The 16,422-nt window shown below is 46.4% G+C and overlaps 1 protein-coding gene across 1 annotated transcript; it reads left to right on the top strand.

Annotated features, from left to right (window-relative positions):
* Window positions 1–616: 616 nt before the first annotated feature.
* MLKL (mixed lineage kinase domain like pseudokinase) lies at window positions 617–15,845 on the top strand. Its single transcript, XM_053399265.1, has 10 exons — window positions 617–729; window positions 3,706–4,170; window positions 5,749–5,917; window positions 6,069–6,166; window positions 6,666–6,801; window positions 6,963–7,047; window positions 7,778–7,929; window positions 10,312–10,361; window positions 12,910–13,047; window positions 13,962–15,845. Exons 2-10 carry the CDS (start codon window positions 3,708–3,710, stop codon window positions 14,003–14,005), a joined length of 1,335 nt encoding a protein of 444 aa, XP_053255240.1. The 5' UTR covers window positions 617–729; window positions 3,706–3,707; the 3' UTR covers window positions 14,006–15,845.
* Window positions 15,846–16,422: the final 577 nt, after the last annotated feature.

Genomic DNA, 16,422 nt, shown 5'->3' on the forward strand with positions numbered 1-16,422 from the left:
CTGGAAAATCCCAGTTGCACAATTAAAGTTGCTTTGGAGCTCTTGCATAACAAACCACCTTCTGCAAATATCACACTTGAATATCACACCAGGGCAGAAGCTTAATAAACAAGCTTTCTGGAAAGGACACATTTTTGCTTCGAAAGATTTTAGGAAACAAGTTTGCATTTGAAAACATTGTAGCCACTTTGTGATGGATTTCCTGAAAAAGCACGACTACTGTACAGTGGTACCTCAGGTTACATACGCTTCAGGTTACATACACTTCAGGTTACAGACTCCGCTAACCCAGAAATAGTGCTTCAGGTTAAGAACTTTGCTTCAGCATGAGAACAGAAATCGTGCTCCGGCAGCACGGCAGCAGCGGGAGGCCCCATTAGCTAAAGTGGTGCTTCAGGTTAAGAACAGTTTCAGGTTAAGAACAGACCTCCAGAATGAATTAAGTACTTAACCCGAGGTACCACTGTATACACCTCTCTCCAATAAAATAAAGTCAGTTGAATTTCTGTGTCCAAAGTACGTGGCCTTCCCCTTTTGAGAACTGAAAGTAAAACAGCAGCTCAACCAACGAGAAGGTGTCCCACCCGCCTTCCTAAAGTGCTCGATCTTTCTTCGACTGGAAGTGAGGCCAACTTCTGGGAAACGGGAAGTTGAGAGTTCAGCAGTTGGAGCTAACTCTTGATCGCACGGCAAGAAGAAAGGGGGGATCCGGAGACCACCGATAAACAGGTAAGCAGGAGCTGGGCGGAGGAGGGCAAGGAATCCTGCTCCCCTGCAAGGGCTGAAATGGGCACTCGGGGCTATATTTAGAGGATTGGGAGACCTCACACAATACACCAAGTAAAAGAAAGAAAGTTTTACCACCAGCCCTCTCCCCCCGCCCCTCTTCTTCCCCAACCTTATGCTGTATATAACATGAATGTCTCACACTGTGTGTAACTGATCAGTAGAAAAGACTCTACGAACTGAAAATAGAGACAATGCACGTACCTTTGTAAGCCAAGAAAATCTTTAATAAAAATTGCTTAAAATAAAACAAAATAGGGGATGGGAAGGAGAGATTAGTGGACCAGGTGCTGGTCTTTCTGAATTCATAAAAAGTGCATTTGTTTTATTTTATTTGTTCCTTGCATTTATATACCACCTTTTCCTCCAGTGTGGTGCACATGGTTCTCCTTCTCCCTATTTTATCTTTACAATAACCCTGCGAGGTAGCTTAGGCTGGGAGGCAGTGATAGGCCCAAAGTCAACTAGTGAGCTTCATGGCTGAGTGTGTGTCTGTGTGCAATTAAAGCGGAGAACAGCTGAGTGTGTGCAAATCTTTAACTGCTTTCTGCTTTTCGCTTCTCCCCAATGCTCTGGCCGCAGCTGAATTTCACTCTGACCATGGATGGCATCTGGCCTCAGGCTGCAAAAGGGAATTTAAAGTAAAGCCAGTCCACGGATGAGGCTAGCTGAAGCATCTGCCTCGTAAGAGGCGGCGTCCTGCCCACCACATTGCTTCAGCCGCCTTGTGGAACTCGCTTCTCTCTCTCACTGAGTTTGGCAAGAGAGGGAGGGAATGTTCCAGCTTGTGGTATAAATGGGGAGGGGGAGGGGGTGACACATTCCCATTTTGCGTCAGGTGGTGAAAGGGGATGGGCCACCCATGATCTAACAGCTGTGGGCTGGAGGCCTCCCCATCCCCTCTGGGCATGCTGGATCTCTGCTTTGTACAAATGCAGGGGCACATATTGGGGACTGCAGTTAATCTCCATGAGATTCCATCAGGTGGAAATCAAAGAGGGATACAGTGGTACCTCGGGTTAAGAACTTAAATCGTTCTGGAGGTCCATTCTTAACCTGAAACTGTTCTTAACCTGAGGTACTATTTCTGGGTTAGCGGAGTCTGTAACCTGAAGCGTCTGTAACCTGAAGCGTATGTAACCCGAGGTACCACTGTAGTCTGTTGTGAGCTTCCAGGCATGTGAGGGCCAACTTAGGAGGGTAATAGCGATGCTCAGTGCAGCTCTGTGCCACTTTTCCATGCCGCTGACTGAAATATTTTGCAAACGAGGCCTTGGCACCAAGCTTACGTTTAACTTTAAAAAACAAAACAAAAAACACCTTACCGGATTTCTTCCTGGAAAGGGTAGGTCTGGATCAAATTGCGGGGAAGATGCCAGTGTGGTTGCATCTATTTCCATAAACCACCACGTGTACATTTTTTGTCCTCATTTTATTAATTGTTATGGTAATGTACATAGGTACCCTAGAACAGTGCTCAGCTTCAAAATGCAGAAGAGAGTTCCCCAGAGCATGTTCCACCCCTTTAAAAAATATTATTTGGATGATGATGATATATTTATTTATACCCTGCCTTTTTTCCTGATGGGAGTCAAGGTGGCTTACAGATAAAAACATAGTAATATCAATCATTTAAAAACAATTAAATATTGATAGAGTTAAAACTATATACACATATAAAATCTGTTTAAAGTATCACCAAAGAAACAGCAAGGCACCAGCCCTCTATCTAAAATCAGTCAATTCCTAAAGGAATTGGAACAAAAAAAATCTTCCCCTGCCGGTGGATGGACAGCAAGGAGGGAGCCAGTCCAGCTTTTCTGGAGTCTGGGAGTAGCCACTGATAAGGCCCTATCCCATGTCCCTACTAAGCATCCCTGTGAGGGTGGCAGGACTGAGAGAATAGCCCTCCCTGAAGATCTCAGGGCCCGGGCAGGTTTGTATGAGTAAATGCCTTTCAGATAACATGTACAGAGCATGTGTTGAGTACAATTATCTACAAACGAAGTGAAGTGGAAATAGGACAGGAGCAGAGAAAGCTCCGCAAGGCACACCCCTCCTTTGGCAATCTTCACAGAACTCTAGCCCAATGGTTGCCATCAATTTGATTTGAATTAATTTTATAATGAAATGATTTTAGAATGTTGTATTATTGTTGTTAGCCGCCCTGAGCCCGGTTTCGGCTGGGGATGGTGGGATATAAATAAAATTTCTTCTTCTTCTTCTTCTTCTTCTTCTTCTTCTTCTTCTTCTTCTTCTTATTATTATTATTATTATTATTATCTACATTTAAATTTGAAACCAGTTCAACTTCCCGCTAAAGAATTCTGGTAACTTGCTGTTTTGTGAAGATGCAAGGGATTTTCTGACAAGGCTTGGGCAGCAACCATTTTCATAGTTGCTGTTTGGAATCCATCATGTGGCTGGCCGTACCATCAGGCAGGGTAAGTTGCATGCTTCAGGCAGCAGAACTTGGGTGTCATGAATGGGCAGCAAGTTGTCGAGCCATCTAATTTAATTTATCAGGGTTGTACTTTTAGGTCCAGGAATAGAGAGAGGTGTGGTTGCCACTTCGGCCAGCAAAATACCTTGGGCTGGCCCCATGTCTCAAGCTGGTTTAAGGCCACATTCACTCTGTACATTTAAAGTGCTGTCTTGTTGGCATCCATCTATCTTAAGAGACAATGGAGTTCACTTCCGGGAGTGATGCACCCTTAACAAACTACAGTACCCAGAATTCTTTGGGGGGAAGCCAAGTCTGTTTAAAGTGGTATCACTGCACTTTATATAATGCAGACACTTTCAACAAGCAAGTCTCCACTGGATGGTGGTGATCACGAGCTGTCTTGTGTTGCCCAGCAAATCCCGAGGGAAGCACCTGTGTTCTGCTTTGTTCACCATGTCCTTCCTTTCCCGCAGTTATGGATACCATCCAGGCCATTCTGAAAGTTTCGGTCACCATCTTTAACCAATGTGAGAAAATGACGGATTGCAATAAGCACAGAGAGCGCCTTGTTGAGCGCATTAAGACCCTCCAGCGGCAGGTTGAGCGCTTGCACCAGGTCTGCACCAGCTTCTCCGATGACCTGGTATTGATGCTGAAACAGACACTGAACGTCCTGGAAAAGGCCCAGACAAAGCTTTGCGAGTATGGTGACTTGACCCAGTTGCAGCGGTTTTTGAAGGCTAGCAGAATGCTGAAGGACTTTGAAAGAATGAACATAGACATCAGCGATGCCGGTCATGACCTAATGAGGCAACTAGAGATCGAGAAGCTATTAGATGACCGTCAAGACCTCTTGAAATTTAAGAAGCCTCTTGTGACCCAGGAAGGCAGACAGGATCTTGTGGAGGACTGTGTATCTTTGAAGGAGATGAACAAAGGTGCTCCCGATCCTCTGCCTTTGAGAACAGTGGAGTGGGGAAGGGAACAAACAGACCAGCATTGGCGGGGGGGGGGGGGACAGCGATGGTGGCAGCCACCAGCCAGGGGCTTGTCCTTAGGGAGGGATATTTGAGTGGCGGCATGGTTTAAGTCTTCAACCTTTTTAGACTCAGGACCTGCGTCTCCCCTAAGAATTATGGGAAGTGTTGTTTGCTAAAGATGCAGAGAGTTCTTGGGAGCCCCCTCCCCCCAGTTCCCTCACAGTTACAGTTCAGAGTGGTTTAACAATCAATCCTTCTTCCCACTGAACTTGGAAAATTGTAGTTTGTAGTTTTGTGAGGGGAACAAAGGCCTCCTAACATCTCTCAGCACCCTTAACAAACCACAGCTCCTGGGAATCTTTGGGGGAAGCCACAACTAAAATGCATGGTGAATGTGGCCTAATTCAGGCGTCAAAAGTCGCCTAGTGTTGCCTTGTTGGGGCCTTGCTAGGAACTCAAAAGACTCAGAGCACAAATTAAGATGGCAGGTAGCTGGATTCTCACCAACATTGGACCTTGTTAACACACTCAGCCACCTTGTAACCGTTTTTTTTTTTTTTAAATGATTAAAAAGGCCGGAAAGTGGCAGAAGATCTAAGGCTCACTGCAAAAGATTCTGGGTTTGAGCCCCTTGTAGTGCTGCTGTTTCTGTGCTTTTCCATTGAAACCTTTTGGAACCAGAAGTACCTGGCAAGATATAGAGATAACTCACATACCTTGTTTTCCCCGACACCTTCCAAGCTCCCAAGAAGCAGCTTTTGAAGTGAGTGTCTTAAAATCATTCCCAAGCTAATCTCTCAGTTATGGGGGCCAAATGTACTTGCCTTAATTAGAGAGCAGGAGGCCCAGACACATGTCCGAGCCAATTTCAGAGCAAAGCGTGCAACCAGATCAGGCAAGCTTCTCAAAGCCACAACTGTCCTTTATTGCTACACCACTTCAGCTTCAAAGCTTATTATTCTGGCTCGTTAACCAACATTAGAAATGAACAAGCATTTGAAGGCCCACCGCATGATCCTTTATAGATGGGAGGGCATTCCACAGGGTGGGTGCGACTGCTGAGAAGGCCCTCTGCCTGTTTCCCTGTGCCCTCACTTCTTGCAATGAGGGAGCCACCAGAAGGCCCCTCAGAACTGGATCTCAGTGTCTGGGTTGAACGATGGGGGTGGAGGTACACAATGAAGGTCCTGGTACTGGTCTTGCTGCACTCCAAGGAGCCTGGCTTAAATACAGTTCAAAGGGGAGGGGTAGATGACACACAGCTGGCTCAAACAACTCCCCTCCAGAGGAGGCTGACAGCAGCAAAAGGTGAATGTTGGGGAAGACAGTGATGGCAAGTCTCTCTTCCCCAGCCCTCCTGGAAGTACCAGCTGCCGGTGCAGGTCTTATTGCACTTCCAGTTTCTTTTCTTCTGAAATACTGAAACTTGAATATTGCCAGCTCACCATGTGGGGATCTCCAAGTGACTGTGGGCCTCTCTCCCAATTCTGATCTGTTTACATGGGCTTCTTTCTTACCCCCTTCCATTCCCTCCAGGCCAGGATGCTGCTGCTTCCATGGAAATCACTGAAATACCCAAAAGCCAGATCACCAATGTGACCACCCTGGCGGAGTGTGAGAGCTACACCCTGTGCAGTGGAGAGTACAATTATTGCTCTGTGGCCATCAAAGTCTTCAAGAACCCTTTGAATGAGAATAAACCACAGTGAGTGCCTCTCTTTGGTCCTCTTCTTGAGTGATGGGTACAAGTGGCCACCTCTATATTGCAAAGCTAACCTAACCACCCTCACAGAGGGAACTGATGGAGAGACTTTCGGCTCCATCACAGAGACTGATCTTTCTGTTGCTTTCCCCAGGGATGTGAGGAGCATCTTTTGGACCGAAATCAAGACTATGAAGAAGTTTGAGTCTCCCCACATTGTCCGTCTGTATGGGATGTGCATAGATGAGAGTGGTAAGACCTTTGCTCTCTGTGTGTATATGTGTGTTTGTGGGGGGGGGGGGAGGTAAGAATTCATCCTTCCACAGTAGTTAATGCATGTCTGTATTTAACTTTCTTTATGTGGTTTTTACTGTATGGTTTTATGTATTTTTTTGTGGTAAACTGCTTTGATATTTTTCATGAAATAGCAGTTTCTAAAATATATTTTACAAATAAATGAAACAGAAGAAAGAATACACAGCCAGATATTGAACCAAGAAACGTCCATTGTATTCATACATGCTTTTGGTGCAGTGCTGTGCCTCACCCTCAACTTCACAGGAGCGAAGTTTTATTTCAAATAGCACCAGGTCTTCCACTTAGCCTCTCCTGACCAGGAATATGTGCTCTCCACTCTGTTTTCATGAATGTCTCAAGGAGCTGAAAACTGTTTGGTAGCAGAGCACAAAAGACAAAGACAGCCACTGACTGAAATGGAGCAGCAATTTATCAATTGTCTTCTTTGCCATAGGCTTCCCTCCTGAATACTCCATCATCACGGAATATTGTGAAAAGGGTACCCTGAGGCAAGTGCTGAAAAAGGAGCCTGACCTATCCTGGGACATTCGCTTGGAAATGGCAAAGGATGCTGCCATCGGCCTGTACAGGTACACTGAGCCTGGCTAGAAGGGGGAAAGGGCTCTGCCGTTGTGTTTGCACAGCACCCTCCCACTCTCCCTCCAATAAGTGGCAGTGACTCTGCTGTCTGGAGGTCAGGTACACAGAGTGTTGGCTTTTTCCTTCACTTCTTGGCTCTTTTTGACTGCAGGTTGCATCAGACGGGGGACAAGCCTCAGGTGCATTACTGCATCAACAGCACCAGGTTCCTGGTTGACAAAAACTACTGTGTAAAGGTGAGAGCTGTGTAAAGGTGTCATGGCTTCAAAGAAGGCTTAGAAAGGCATATCTGCCTTGCACACTTTCAGTGGCTTAAGGATCATTTTCACCCTCCAAGGAAGTCCGGAAACTGGAGACCTGCAGAGAGGGGCTGATTATTGAACAGGTCTGCCCAATATATTCCATAAAAGGTAAAGGGACCCCTGATCATTAGGTCCAGTCGTGACCAACTCTGGGGTTGCGGTGCTCATCTCGCTTTATTGGCCGAGGGAGCCGGCGTACAGCTTCTGGGTCATGTGGCCAGCATGACTAAGCCGCTTCTGGCGAACCAGAGCAGTGCACGGAAATGCCGTTTACCTTCCCGCTGGAGCGGCACCTATTTATCTACTTGCACTTTGACGTGCTTTCGAACTGCTAGGTTGGCAGGAGCAGGGACAGAGCAATGGGAGCTCAAATACCCATACCCACCTTCAAATGTCTGCATCTCTAGCTGGGTGTGTGTGTGTGTTGCATTCCTGACCCTTGGCTACAGAGCTAGAGTCATAGAATTGGGAGGGTCCCCCAAAGGTCATCTACTGCAACCCACTACTGCTGTGGGTACCAGTCTCCCTGGTAAACAGCTATCCAGCCACCCCCTTCTGAGGCACACTCTTCCTCAAAACAGCTCGTCCTGTCAGGATGCTCTCTTCAACGTTTAGCCTTAACCCCATTTTCCTGATCACACAGCATTCTCTCTGCTCTTCTCAGCTCTCTGGGTTTGAACTGAGTCAGACGGTCTCTTCCATCAGACGGAAGCCCAAGGAGAAACCCAAAAAAGAGGTCAGTGCTTCAGCCTACATCTGCCCCGAGGGCCTGCGGTCAGTGGAGCATCAATACAACCTGGCCAGCGAAATATACAGGTATTTTATCGCAAAGTACTGCCACACCCCATTTTTATTTATCAGGGGCATCTTCATTCCATTCTTTAGCCAAAGAAGCTGCTTTACAAAATCCCATAGTAAGGCAACCCCTGCCTGCAGGCTTATACTCTAAAATACATAACACAAAAGGAAAAAGGGATGGGGTGGGATGAGGAAAGAAAGCAAGCTCAGGCACCTGTTGGGGTGGAAACAGCTTGAAGGATGGACTGACTGCTGCTAAGTGAGGAAGGTCAAAGGCAGCTGGCCAGTCTGTGGAGGTACTTAGCATCCCCAGAGGACCACAACTTATGGACAACTCATGGGCTGGGTGGGCAGAACCAGCCCATGTCTCCTGCATGTGTTAATTAAATGAGATGCATGTCATGGCATCATAACATTTCTAATTACTTCTGCACAGGGCTGGCATCAAGTGCTGGTGTTGTTGGGCACCTGCCAAGGTCTGAGTTCCTGCAGGGGCACCACTGCCACCTCCTGGCCCTGCTTCTCTTCCCCTTGCTGTCGCTGCCAGTTCACCTGCCCTCTTTGAGCAGCTGGAAAGAGGGTGGAGGTGGGACAGAATCCTAGAGAGCCCAAAATATTATTTCATTTAGGTGGGGACAAGTAATTAAAAGAGGGAAGAAGAATGGGGGAAGTGTATGGAGTGGAGTGTAAGGAAATATATCAAAGTTCTGATTTTCCCTGTGATGCTTCTTCTCAAATGTGAAATTCCTTTTTAAAACCCCAACTCATATTTTTGGCACCCCCTAAGCATGTGCTTAGTTTGCCTGTTGGGTAATCCAGCACTGGAAGTGGGGCTACCTCTAATGGCTTCTTGCCTGCTCTCCGCCCCCAGCAAAACAGCAACCACCACCCTGCAGCTGGCCTGCCTCCTACTCTTATTTGCTGGCTGCCTCTTGCGGAGGGGAGGGGATGTGCCGTGCACAACGATGCCTTGTGATGTGTGTGCTGTTTCACAGACCCATCACTGGGGAGAGTCAAGCTGGGGAGCTACCAACCAGTCTGGCAGATGCTGCTTTCTACCAAATTCCAGAACAGCCAGCGGGGTTGACATTTTGTCCACTGTTTCCTCTGGAAAAAGGCCTTCACCATGTCCCTTGGTTGTTCCTATCGTCATCATCTTTAATTTGTATACAGTCTTTCTATCTTATTATATTCAAGGCGGTTTACAAGCTGAAGAAACAAAAAAATGTACATCTTATAACAATCTAATGCAGGCTTCCTCAACCTCAGCCCTCCTGATGTTTTTGGCCTACAACTCCCATGATCCCTAGCTAGCAGGACCAGTGGTCAGGGATGCTGGGAATTGTAGTCTCAAAACATCTGGAGGGCTGAGGTTGAGGAAGCCTGATCTAATGCAATACAAAAATGTGATAATAAAACAAAACTTTAAAATAAGCAACCTTCATCACAAAAGTAATACAGTGGTATCTCGGGATGCGAACGGGATCCGTTCCGGAGCCCCGTTCACATCCCGAATGGAACGCAAATGCGACGGCGTGTGAAGTCATTTTGAGCGTCTGAGCATGTGCAAGTGGCAAAACCTGGAAGTAATGTGCTCCGTTACTTCAGGGTTGCTGTGGAGCGCAACTCGAACTTGCTCAACCCGAAGCACGTTCAACTTGAGGTATGACTGTATTCAACGATCATTAGAATAGTATAAAATAATAATACCAACATATAAAAGTTAAACAGAAATCCACTCAACAGTTACAATAAATAATTTCTAAACTATAATCAATAAAACAATGGCAAGCCACAGTACATAAAATAATACAATACAAATAGAGAAGCAGAGACTAGAGGGTAGAGCAAGGCAGGTGGAAGGAGGCCTTGCCTGACGAAGTCTCTCCCCTCACAGTTCTTCCTCCAGGACCGGCTCCCTTATGAGGACTCCTAGGGCTGGAGGGTCGGGCAAGGCAGGTGGAAGGATCTTCCTGTCCACCTGGAAATGGATAGGCCTCCATGCAGGACTGGCCTGCTCATAAGGCGAGGTGAGGCAATGGCCTCAGGGCAGCCGGCTCTGGACAGCTGGGCGGGGCAGCAGAATCTTCTCCAACGCCCACCCATAGGTGTGAGCAATGCTGGGTGTGCATTGGAGGAGGAGCAGATGGCATGGTGCACATGGCATCTTCTGTTTCCACTTTCGCAGCAAAGCGTCCTGGCCAGCCCTGCCTCCCTGAAGAGCGGCTGAGCTGGTAAACTTTGCTACCTTCCAGCTGTGGAGGTTCTGTGACATCGCATTCCCTAGGCATGGCTGAAAGCAGGCAGAGAGCCCACCTGCTATCTGCTGGCCATAGCCTTGGGGGTATAGGTCAAGCATATCGTTGCATTCACACCACAGACGTGTTTGCTTCGTTTCAGCTTTGGGATTGTCCTGTGGGAGATCGCAACTTGCAAGATCCCATTTGCAGGTGAGGCATGGATGGGGGCAGGGTTGGGCTCATTCTTTTGGGAAGGGATCAGAAGGCAGGCTCTGCAGACTTAGGAGCGCAACTGAGACTACAATCTGAAGCTGCTAGGGGAGGGGGGCTGTTTTTCAGAAGCCGTCCGAGATTCCTTGCACTTCCCTTTACATGCAAATATTACAGACTGGCAAAGTGTAATTCCTGGTGAAATAGATGTAACTGCTCAGCTTCAATCTGGTAAAGCTCCGGGCTCCTCCTCTATCCTACCTGGTCAGTTAAAATCCATCCTAAAGTGCTGAGCACCTATTACCGTACTTTCAGTTCTTGGATTATATTTGGATTAAAGCTATAATAATCCCTGTTTAAAAAGCTCAAAGAAAAAGTAGACAGACTTAGCAGGATTAATTTTAGCAGCCTCCTTTCAGTTATAGAGAAGTAATGTGCTGGGTTTTTAATCCAAACTTTTCTGACTTGGGTTGAAGACAACCATCTCCCAGGGGAGAAACAGACTCATCTCAGAGCAGGTCAGTGTATTATTTGTTGCAGTGTATTAGCCCACATTGCAGAGAGAGATACATACCTCATTTCCTGGCAGTAGGTTTTTCTCTTACTTCTATTGATTTTAAGTCAGCTTTGGACTTGGTTCCAAAGGAACTGTTATGATCCAAATTCAGTAAAACCCTCTGTGGTCAGCTGAGCCTAGGGATAGCTGAATATGTCAGTTCCTGCTTCTCTCACTATCTATTTCCACCTCCCCACCCCCAAAGTTCAGTTCACATTTCTGCATCACTGTGCTTTTTTCTTTCTTTTAAAAGTCCTCATGAAAATCCATCAGCATTTCAGTTCACAATATACACATTTTGTATGCATTTTTGCCCAGTATGCACATTTTTGCAAGCATTTCTCCCCCAATACATTTTCACTAATAAATGAATTTTATACACTTTCCCCACACATTTCCTCCACTTTCCTCTCCTTCCTTGGAGGTTTTAAAGCAGAGGTTAGATGGTCATTTGTCATGGATGCTTTAGCTGAGATTCCTGCATTGCTAGGGTTTGGACTAGATGACCCTTGAGGTACCGTCCAACTCTACAATTCCATGATTTTTTTGTACACAGCATGCGGTTGTAGAACTGCATAAAAAAAATTCAGAAAGGTGTTAATTTCAAAGGATGACTATGTCAGTTTTAGTCTGCGTAGACTCTTTGAGATGAATGGATGTGACTAACAGGTTTATTAATGTCAATAGGTCTACTTTGAGTAGAACTCAGTTGGCTCAGCCCTAAAATCCTAAACAAACTGAATTTCTCCCACATCCCTTACTGAGCCATGTGTCCATCCTGCTACTATTTTGAGGAAGCAGGACTCCAAACCTTTGCATGTACATTAGTCAGAATGCCCCTTTTATGTTGGTGGAGGAGACAGGAGGCAGGCGGTGGCGCTGTGCTTGTTGGGATGGGTGGGACGATGTGGCACCAAGAGAGCTGGGAAGCCACTGGCGTCAACCTGGAGTCACCTTGCTTCGCCCCATCCTCATGAAGATTAACACAGTGCTGTTGCTGCTGGAAGGACACCGCTGCTTCCAGCCACGCATTCCAAGAGTCACCACTAGAGCACAGGTCTCTGTGTGGTTCTGTATCATTTCCTGACCTGCTTTTCCACTGCAACTCTCTTGCTCAGCTGCTTGTCTTCTTATGAAATCCCAGACAAGGGAAGATACACATCTAGATCCCAGTGGATGTGTGGAAAGGATTGGAGCAGAACGGGGGCTGGCAGGGGACTGCTTATGTACTTACCCCATCACTTCTCCTTTGAAACTTGAATGCCCTCCCGCAGCAGCCTTTCTTAACAGTTTTGGTCCCTGCCTTTGCAGTCAGTGTTCATTGGGGCCTAGGAGCAAGGAGTAGGGTTGTATATATCTCTGTGTGTCCACATGGAGCCACCCAGGCCCAGATTCCTATCCCTGGCTGGATCTACACAGATATAAAAAATGCTATGGGAGAAAAACACACTCTCTCTATATAGAGAGAGCTCCCAGTGCAATTTGCCATTGACTTTGGATTGCAGCTCTACAGCCCCATCTGGTGTCACATTTTTATAGCGCACTTATAACATTATAATTGTAGCTGTGTAGCTACAGCTGTGTAAAGACATCAATGATACGGGACGCGGGTGGCGCTGTGGGTAAAACCTCAGCGCCTAGGACTTGCCGATTGCATGGTCGGAGGTTCGAATCCCTGCAGCGGGGTGCGCTCCCGTCGTTCGGTCCCAGCGCCTGCCAACCTAGCAGTTCGAAAGCACCTCCGGGTGCAAGTAGATAAATAGGGACCGCTTACCAGCGGGAAGGTAAATGGCGTTCCGTGTGCTGCACTGGCTCGCCAGATGCAGCTTTGTCACAGTGGCCACGTGACCCGGAAGTGTCTCCAGACAGCGCTGGCTCCCGGCCTATAGAGTGAGATGAGCGCACAACCCTAGAGTCTGGCAAGACTGGCCCGTACGGGCAGGGGTACCTTTACCTTTACCTTAGCTGAGTCTCCTGTGATTATTAACTCAGGTTGCACTGCAAAGGAGATCCGTGATAAGGTTTGCAATCAGGAGCAAGAACCTCTGGGAGACGACTGCCCCCCACGTCTGCGGGACGTCATCAACAAATGCCGGGATTTTGACCCTTCCCAGCGGCCAACTGCTGAAGGTATCGGTGACCTGGCCTGTAGCAGGCCTTGGGGACCAGAGCTGTGGGCATTGGGCATGGTGGCTAAAGGGATCCAAACCATCATACCCTCTCCTTCCACAAGCAAAAGTGGCATAGGTAGCCTCTCCCTGCCCTCCCCTTGTTTGGCCTCACTATTTGGAATGTTCCATTCTTTTCTTTTAAAAAAGGTAACTCGCAACTTATGCACATTTAACTTGCCCATATTCAGCTTTAAGCACATGGCAAACAAACGGGGGGGGGGGGAGTTCAGGAAATAAGACTTTGGCAATCCCACTTGCCATTGAATGCAATGTGTTTTGACTATACACAATTTTTGCCTTATGTGCTATCCCCGAAATGTAACCCCCATGAACGATGAGAGTTGTCTATACTATCAAACAAGCACCAGACAACAATAGCATACAGAAAAGGGAAACGAAAAGCAAGCAACATGTCCCCACTCAGTAAAAAAGCAAACAAGCAGGCAAAACAACAGGACATACCTGTGTGCCCTGCAATGGTCTAAGACAAATGCAATATACATCTGAAAACTAACTGTGTTAACAAAAAAATACTAGAGGCAATACACCTAGAATTAAGACCCCAGGACCCTCCAAAAAAACACAACAATAAGCAACAATGGTGGTGGTAGTTTCCCCCTGGGTAAGAATTAATAAAGGAAATAAAAGGGTAACCAATCCTCATGGAACTTGTCTCTATCAAGTTTCACCCCTCACGACTTTACAGTGTTGCTTTAACTTGCAGTTCTGCAAAAGTAATTGATAAGTACGGTAACTCATCCACAAAAATGCAATCTCCATTTGAGCAGCCACCCAAAGGTGAAATGTTAATGATTAAAATATTACACTTTTATTAACTACATTCTGAAAACCAGCTTGCCTTTGTTTTTGCAGCGATTGTGAACCAACTCATTGTTCGTGACCTTTTGAAGGAGTGAGAGCCTGACGACATGATGGGGGACCTAGAATACAAGAACTTGTTCTCAGCACAATCTTGCAGGGCCACCCTGAGCATCAGCACAAAGCCAAGCACCTTTTCTTTTTCAACCTGGAGTGCCTGTGCACATGGCCAATGGGCATGTGCCTACAGCCGTTGGTCAAATTGTCATAACTTGTTAACTTGGGCCTGGTTCACATGTAGTGCTGTTTAACTGTGGTTTGTTTACTGCTAACAAACCACAGTCTCGATCCATGGTCTGCTATTATCTTATAAATCTTGGTTTGTCTTCACTATGGCTTAGTCTTACAGGTGAACCCAGAATCCTTCCTTAGCCATGATTTTTTTAACCACCCCACCCCAGATGCTCATCAGATTCAGCAGCAATAAGTTTTATTATATGGTCACAGACCTGGAAAACTAATCCTTACAAAGGCATGAGGCAAGAGCTGCTGGAAAACAAAACAAACTATGGGAAAAGGACAGCAGGTGGTTCACTCAGGGCTTCTTGTGTACATGACTTTGCATTATACTATTTGCACATTATACAAATTGTGGCTTAGTGTTATATGTGAGCATAGCCTTAGTAAGCTTCAATGCACTGTTGCTTCTTACAAGCCAGCTCAAAGATTTCTTTTGTCGGAAATGGTTGCCACACCTCAAAGGAAATCAATGCATGTTTTTAGATCTATTAATTAGCACTGAAGGAGGTGAGGACAGGTGACCCCACCTAGGCCCAAAGTCACCCCCCCAACCAAGCCTCAAAACTGTCCAAAATTCCTTCTCTCTCTTCTAAAAATCCACAGCTAAAGTTTTCCTCTGCTTTTCTCACAAGATGCTGTTGCATAGGCAAACCGTTACTTTTATCAGTACGAGAGAGCTTCAGAAAGGCTAATGAATAGACTCTGTCAATGCCAAGAATACTCAGGCCTGGGAACTGACTCTTATCTCATTCGGTTGTAACACATCTTGGACACACTGAACCGCAAGGCTCCTCGACCCCCCCTGGCTTCTCATCCCCTTTCCTGGGAAGGGCGCCAAGAGTCCAAAAGAGTCCCAAGACAGGAGCTTTTTGTTCATGCTCAGGAAACTCAACATGGGGCAGGGGTCCTGAGGAGGAGGAGAAAGGGGGGGGGACTGGAGGGGAATATATGCTCTGTGCAAATGGCTGTGAACTTGTACTGTAGCCTTATGAGGCTTTGCCTCCGGGTAGGAAAAATATTGCGCCTGGGAAAGGGAAGTGGGTGTCAACAGACACTCAAGGAATAGTTTTGGAGAAAAGGCTTTTTATTTCTACCATCCATGAACTGGTAGAAGGAGCAAGTGTGATAAGTCACAAAAAGCATGCACGAGTTCACAATCATGTGCACAAGCATATATACCCCTTCCAGTTCCCTCCTCCTTTCTCCTCCTTCTTCCAGAGTCCTGCCCCATGCTGAGGTTCCTGAGCATGTACAGAAAGCTGTCTTGGGACTATTGTGGCCTCTTGGCACCCTTCCCAGGAAAGGGGGAATGAGAGTAGTTCAGCATGTCCAAAGATGTTGCAACTAGAGTGAGATAAAAGTCAGTCTCAGGCCTGCTCTGACAGAGTCTATTCATTAGCTTTTTGAAGCATTCTTGTACTGATAAAAAGTAACAGTTTGCCCTTGCCACAGCATCTCGTGAGAAAAGCAGAGAAGAGCAGAGAAAAGCTGTTTTGGATTTTTAGAAGACAAAAGGAATTTTGGACAGTTTGAGGCCTGGTTGGGGGGGGGGGACTTCGGGCCTAGGTGGGGTCACCTGTCCTCATCTTCCTTCAGTACTTGCTTTGTGAATTTATCATGCAGGTGCCTTCTGCCACCCCGAATTTATCCCTTTGGTGTCGTTTGACTCCCATTTCCCCGTCCCGGGCGCAAAGCTCTTCTCACCCGAAGCTAAAAAGGCTACAGTGCAATAAGAATTCCAGACCCAGTGCTTCATTCTTCAAACTTAACTAGGGGTATTGTGAGGTGTTCTGTAATTCAATAAAATTATACTGAACCCATAGTAGGAATTATTGTGTGTTCTTCTGACCACAATTTAAAGAATGATATGGAGCCAGAAAGAGCATGTAAGAGGGCAATCAAAATAATGTCCTATGAGAAAAGACTAAAACGAGTTGGGGGCGGTTGACCTTGAGCTGGCCTCCCGTGCAAATTTTTCTGCTACCCGCCCCTAACCTATTTTTGGCATCAGCAACAACAATAAAAATAAAATAATTACAGTAGCACTGGAGTGGATAGAGCCCAATGCTCTGATGGAGATGCTGCAATGATGGGTGCCAATCTGAACTTTTTCTTTGGTTTATTTCTGGAGATCATGGCATCAATGCAGTGGGCATAACTTGATATAAAAACCCCCATTATGAACTGTAGTGATTCTGGTACTATTCCTTACCTT

The sequence above is a fragment of the Podarcis raffonei genome, chromosome 8 (assembly GCF_027172205.1).
Source record: "Podarcis raffonei isolate rPodRaf1 chromosome 8, rPodRaf1.pri, whole genome shotgun sequence".
NCBI lineage: Eukaryota > Metazoa > Chordata > Lepidosauria > Squamata > Lacertidae > Podarcis > Podarcis raffonei.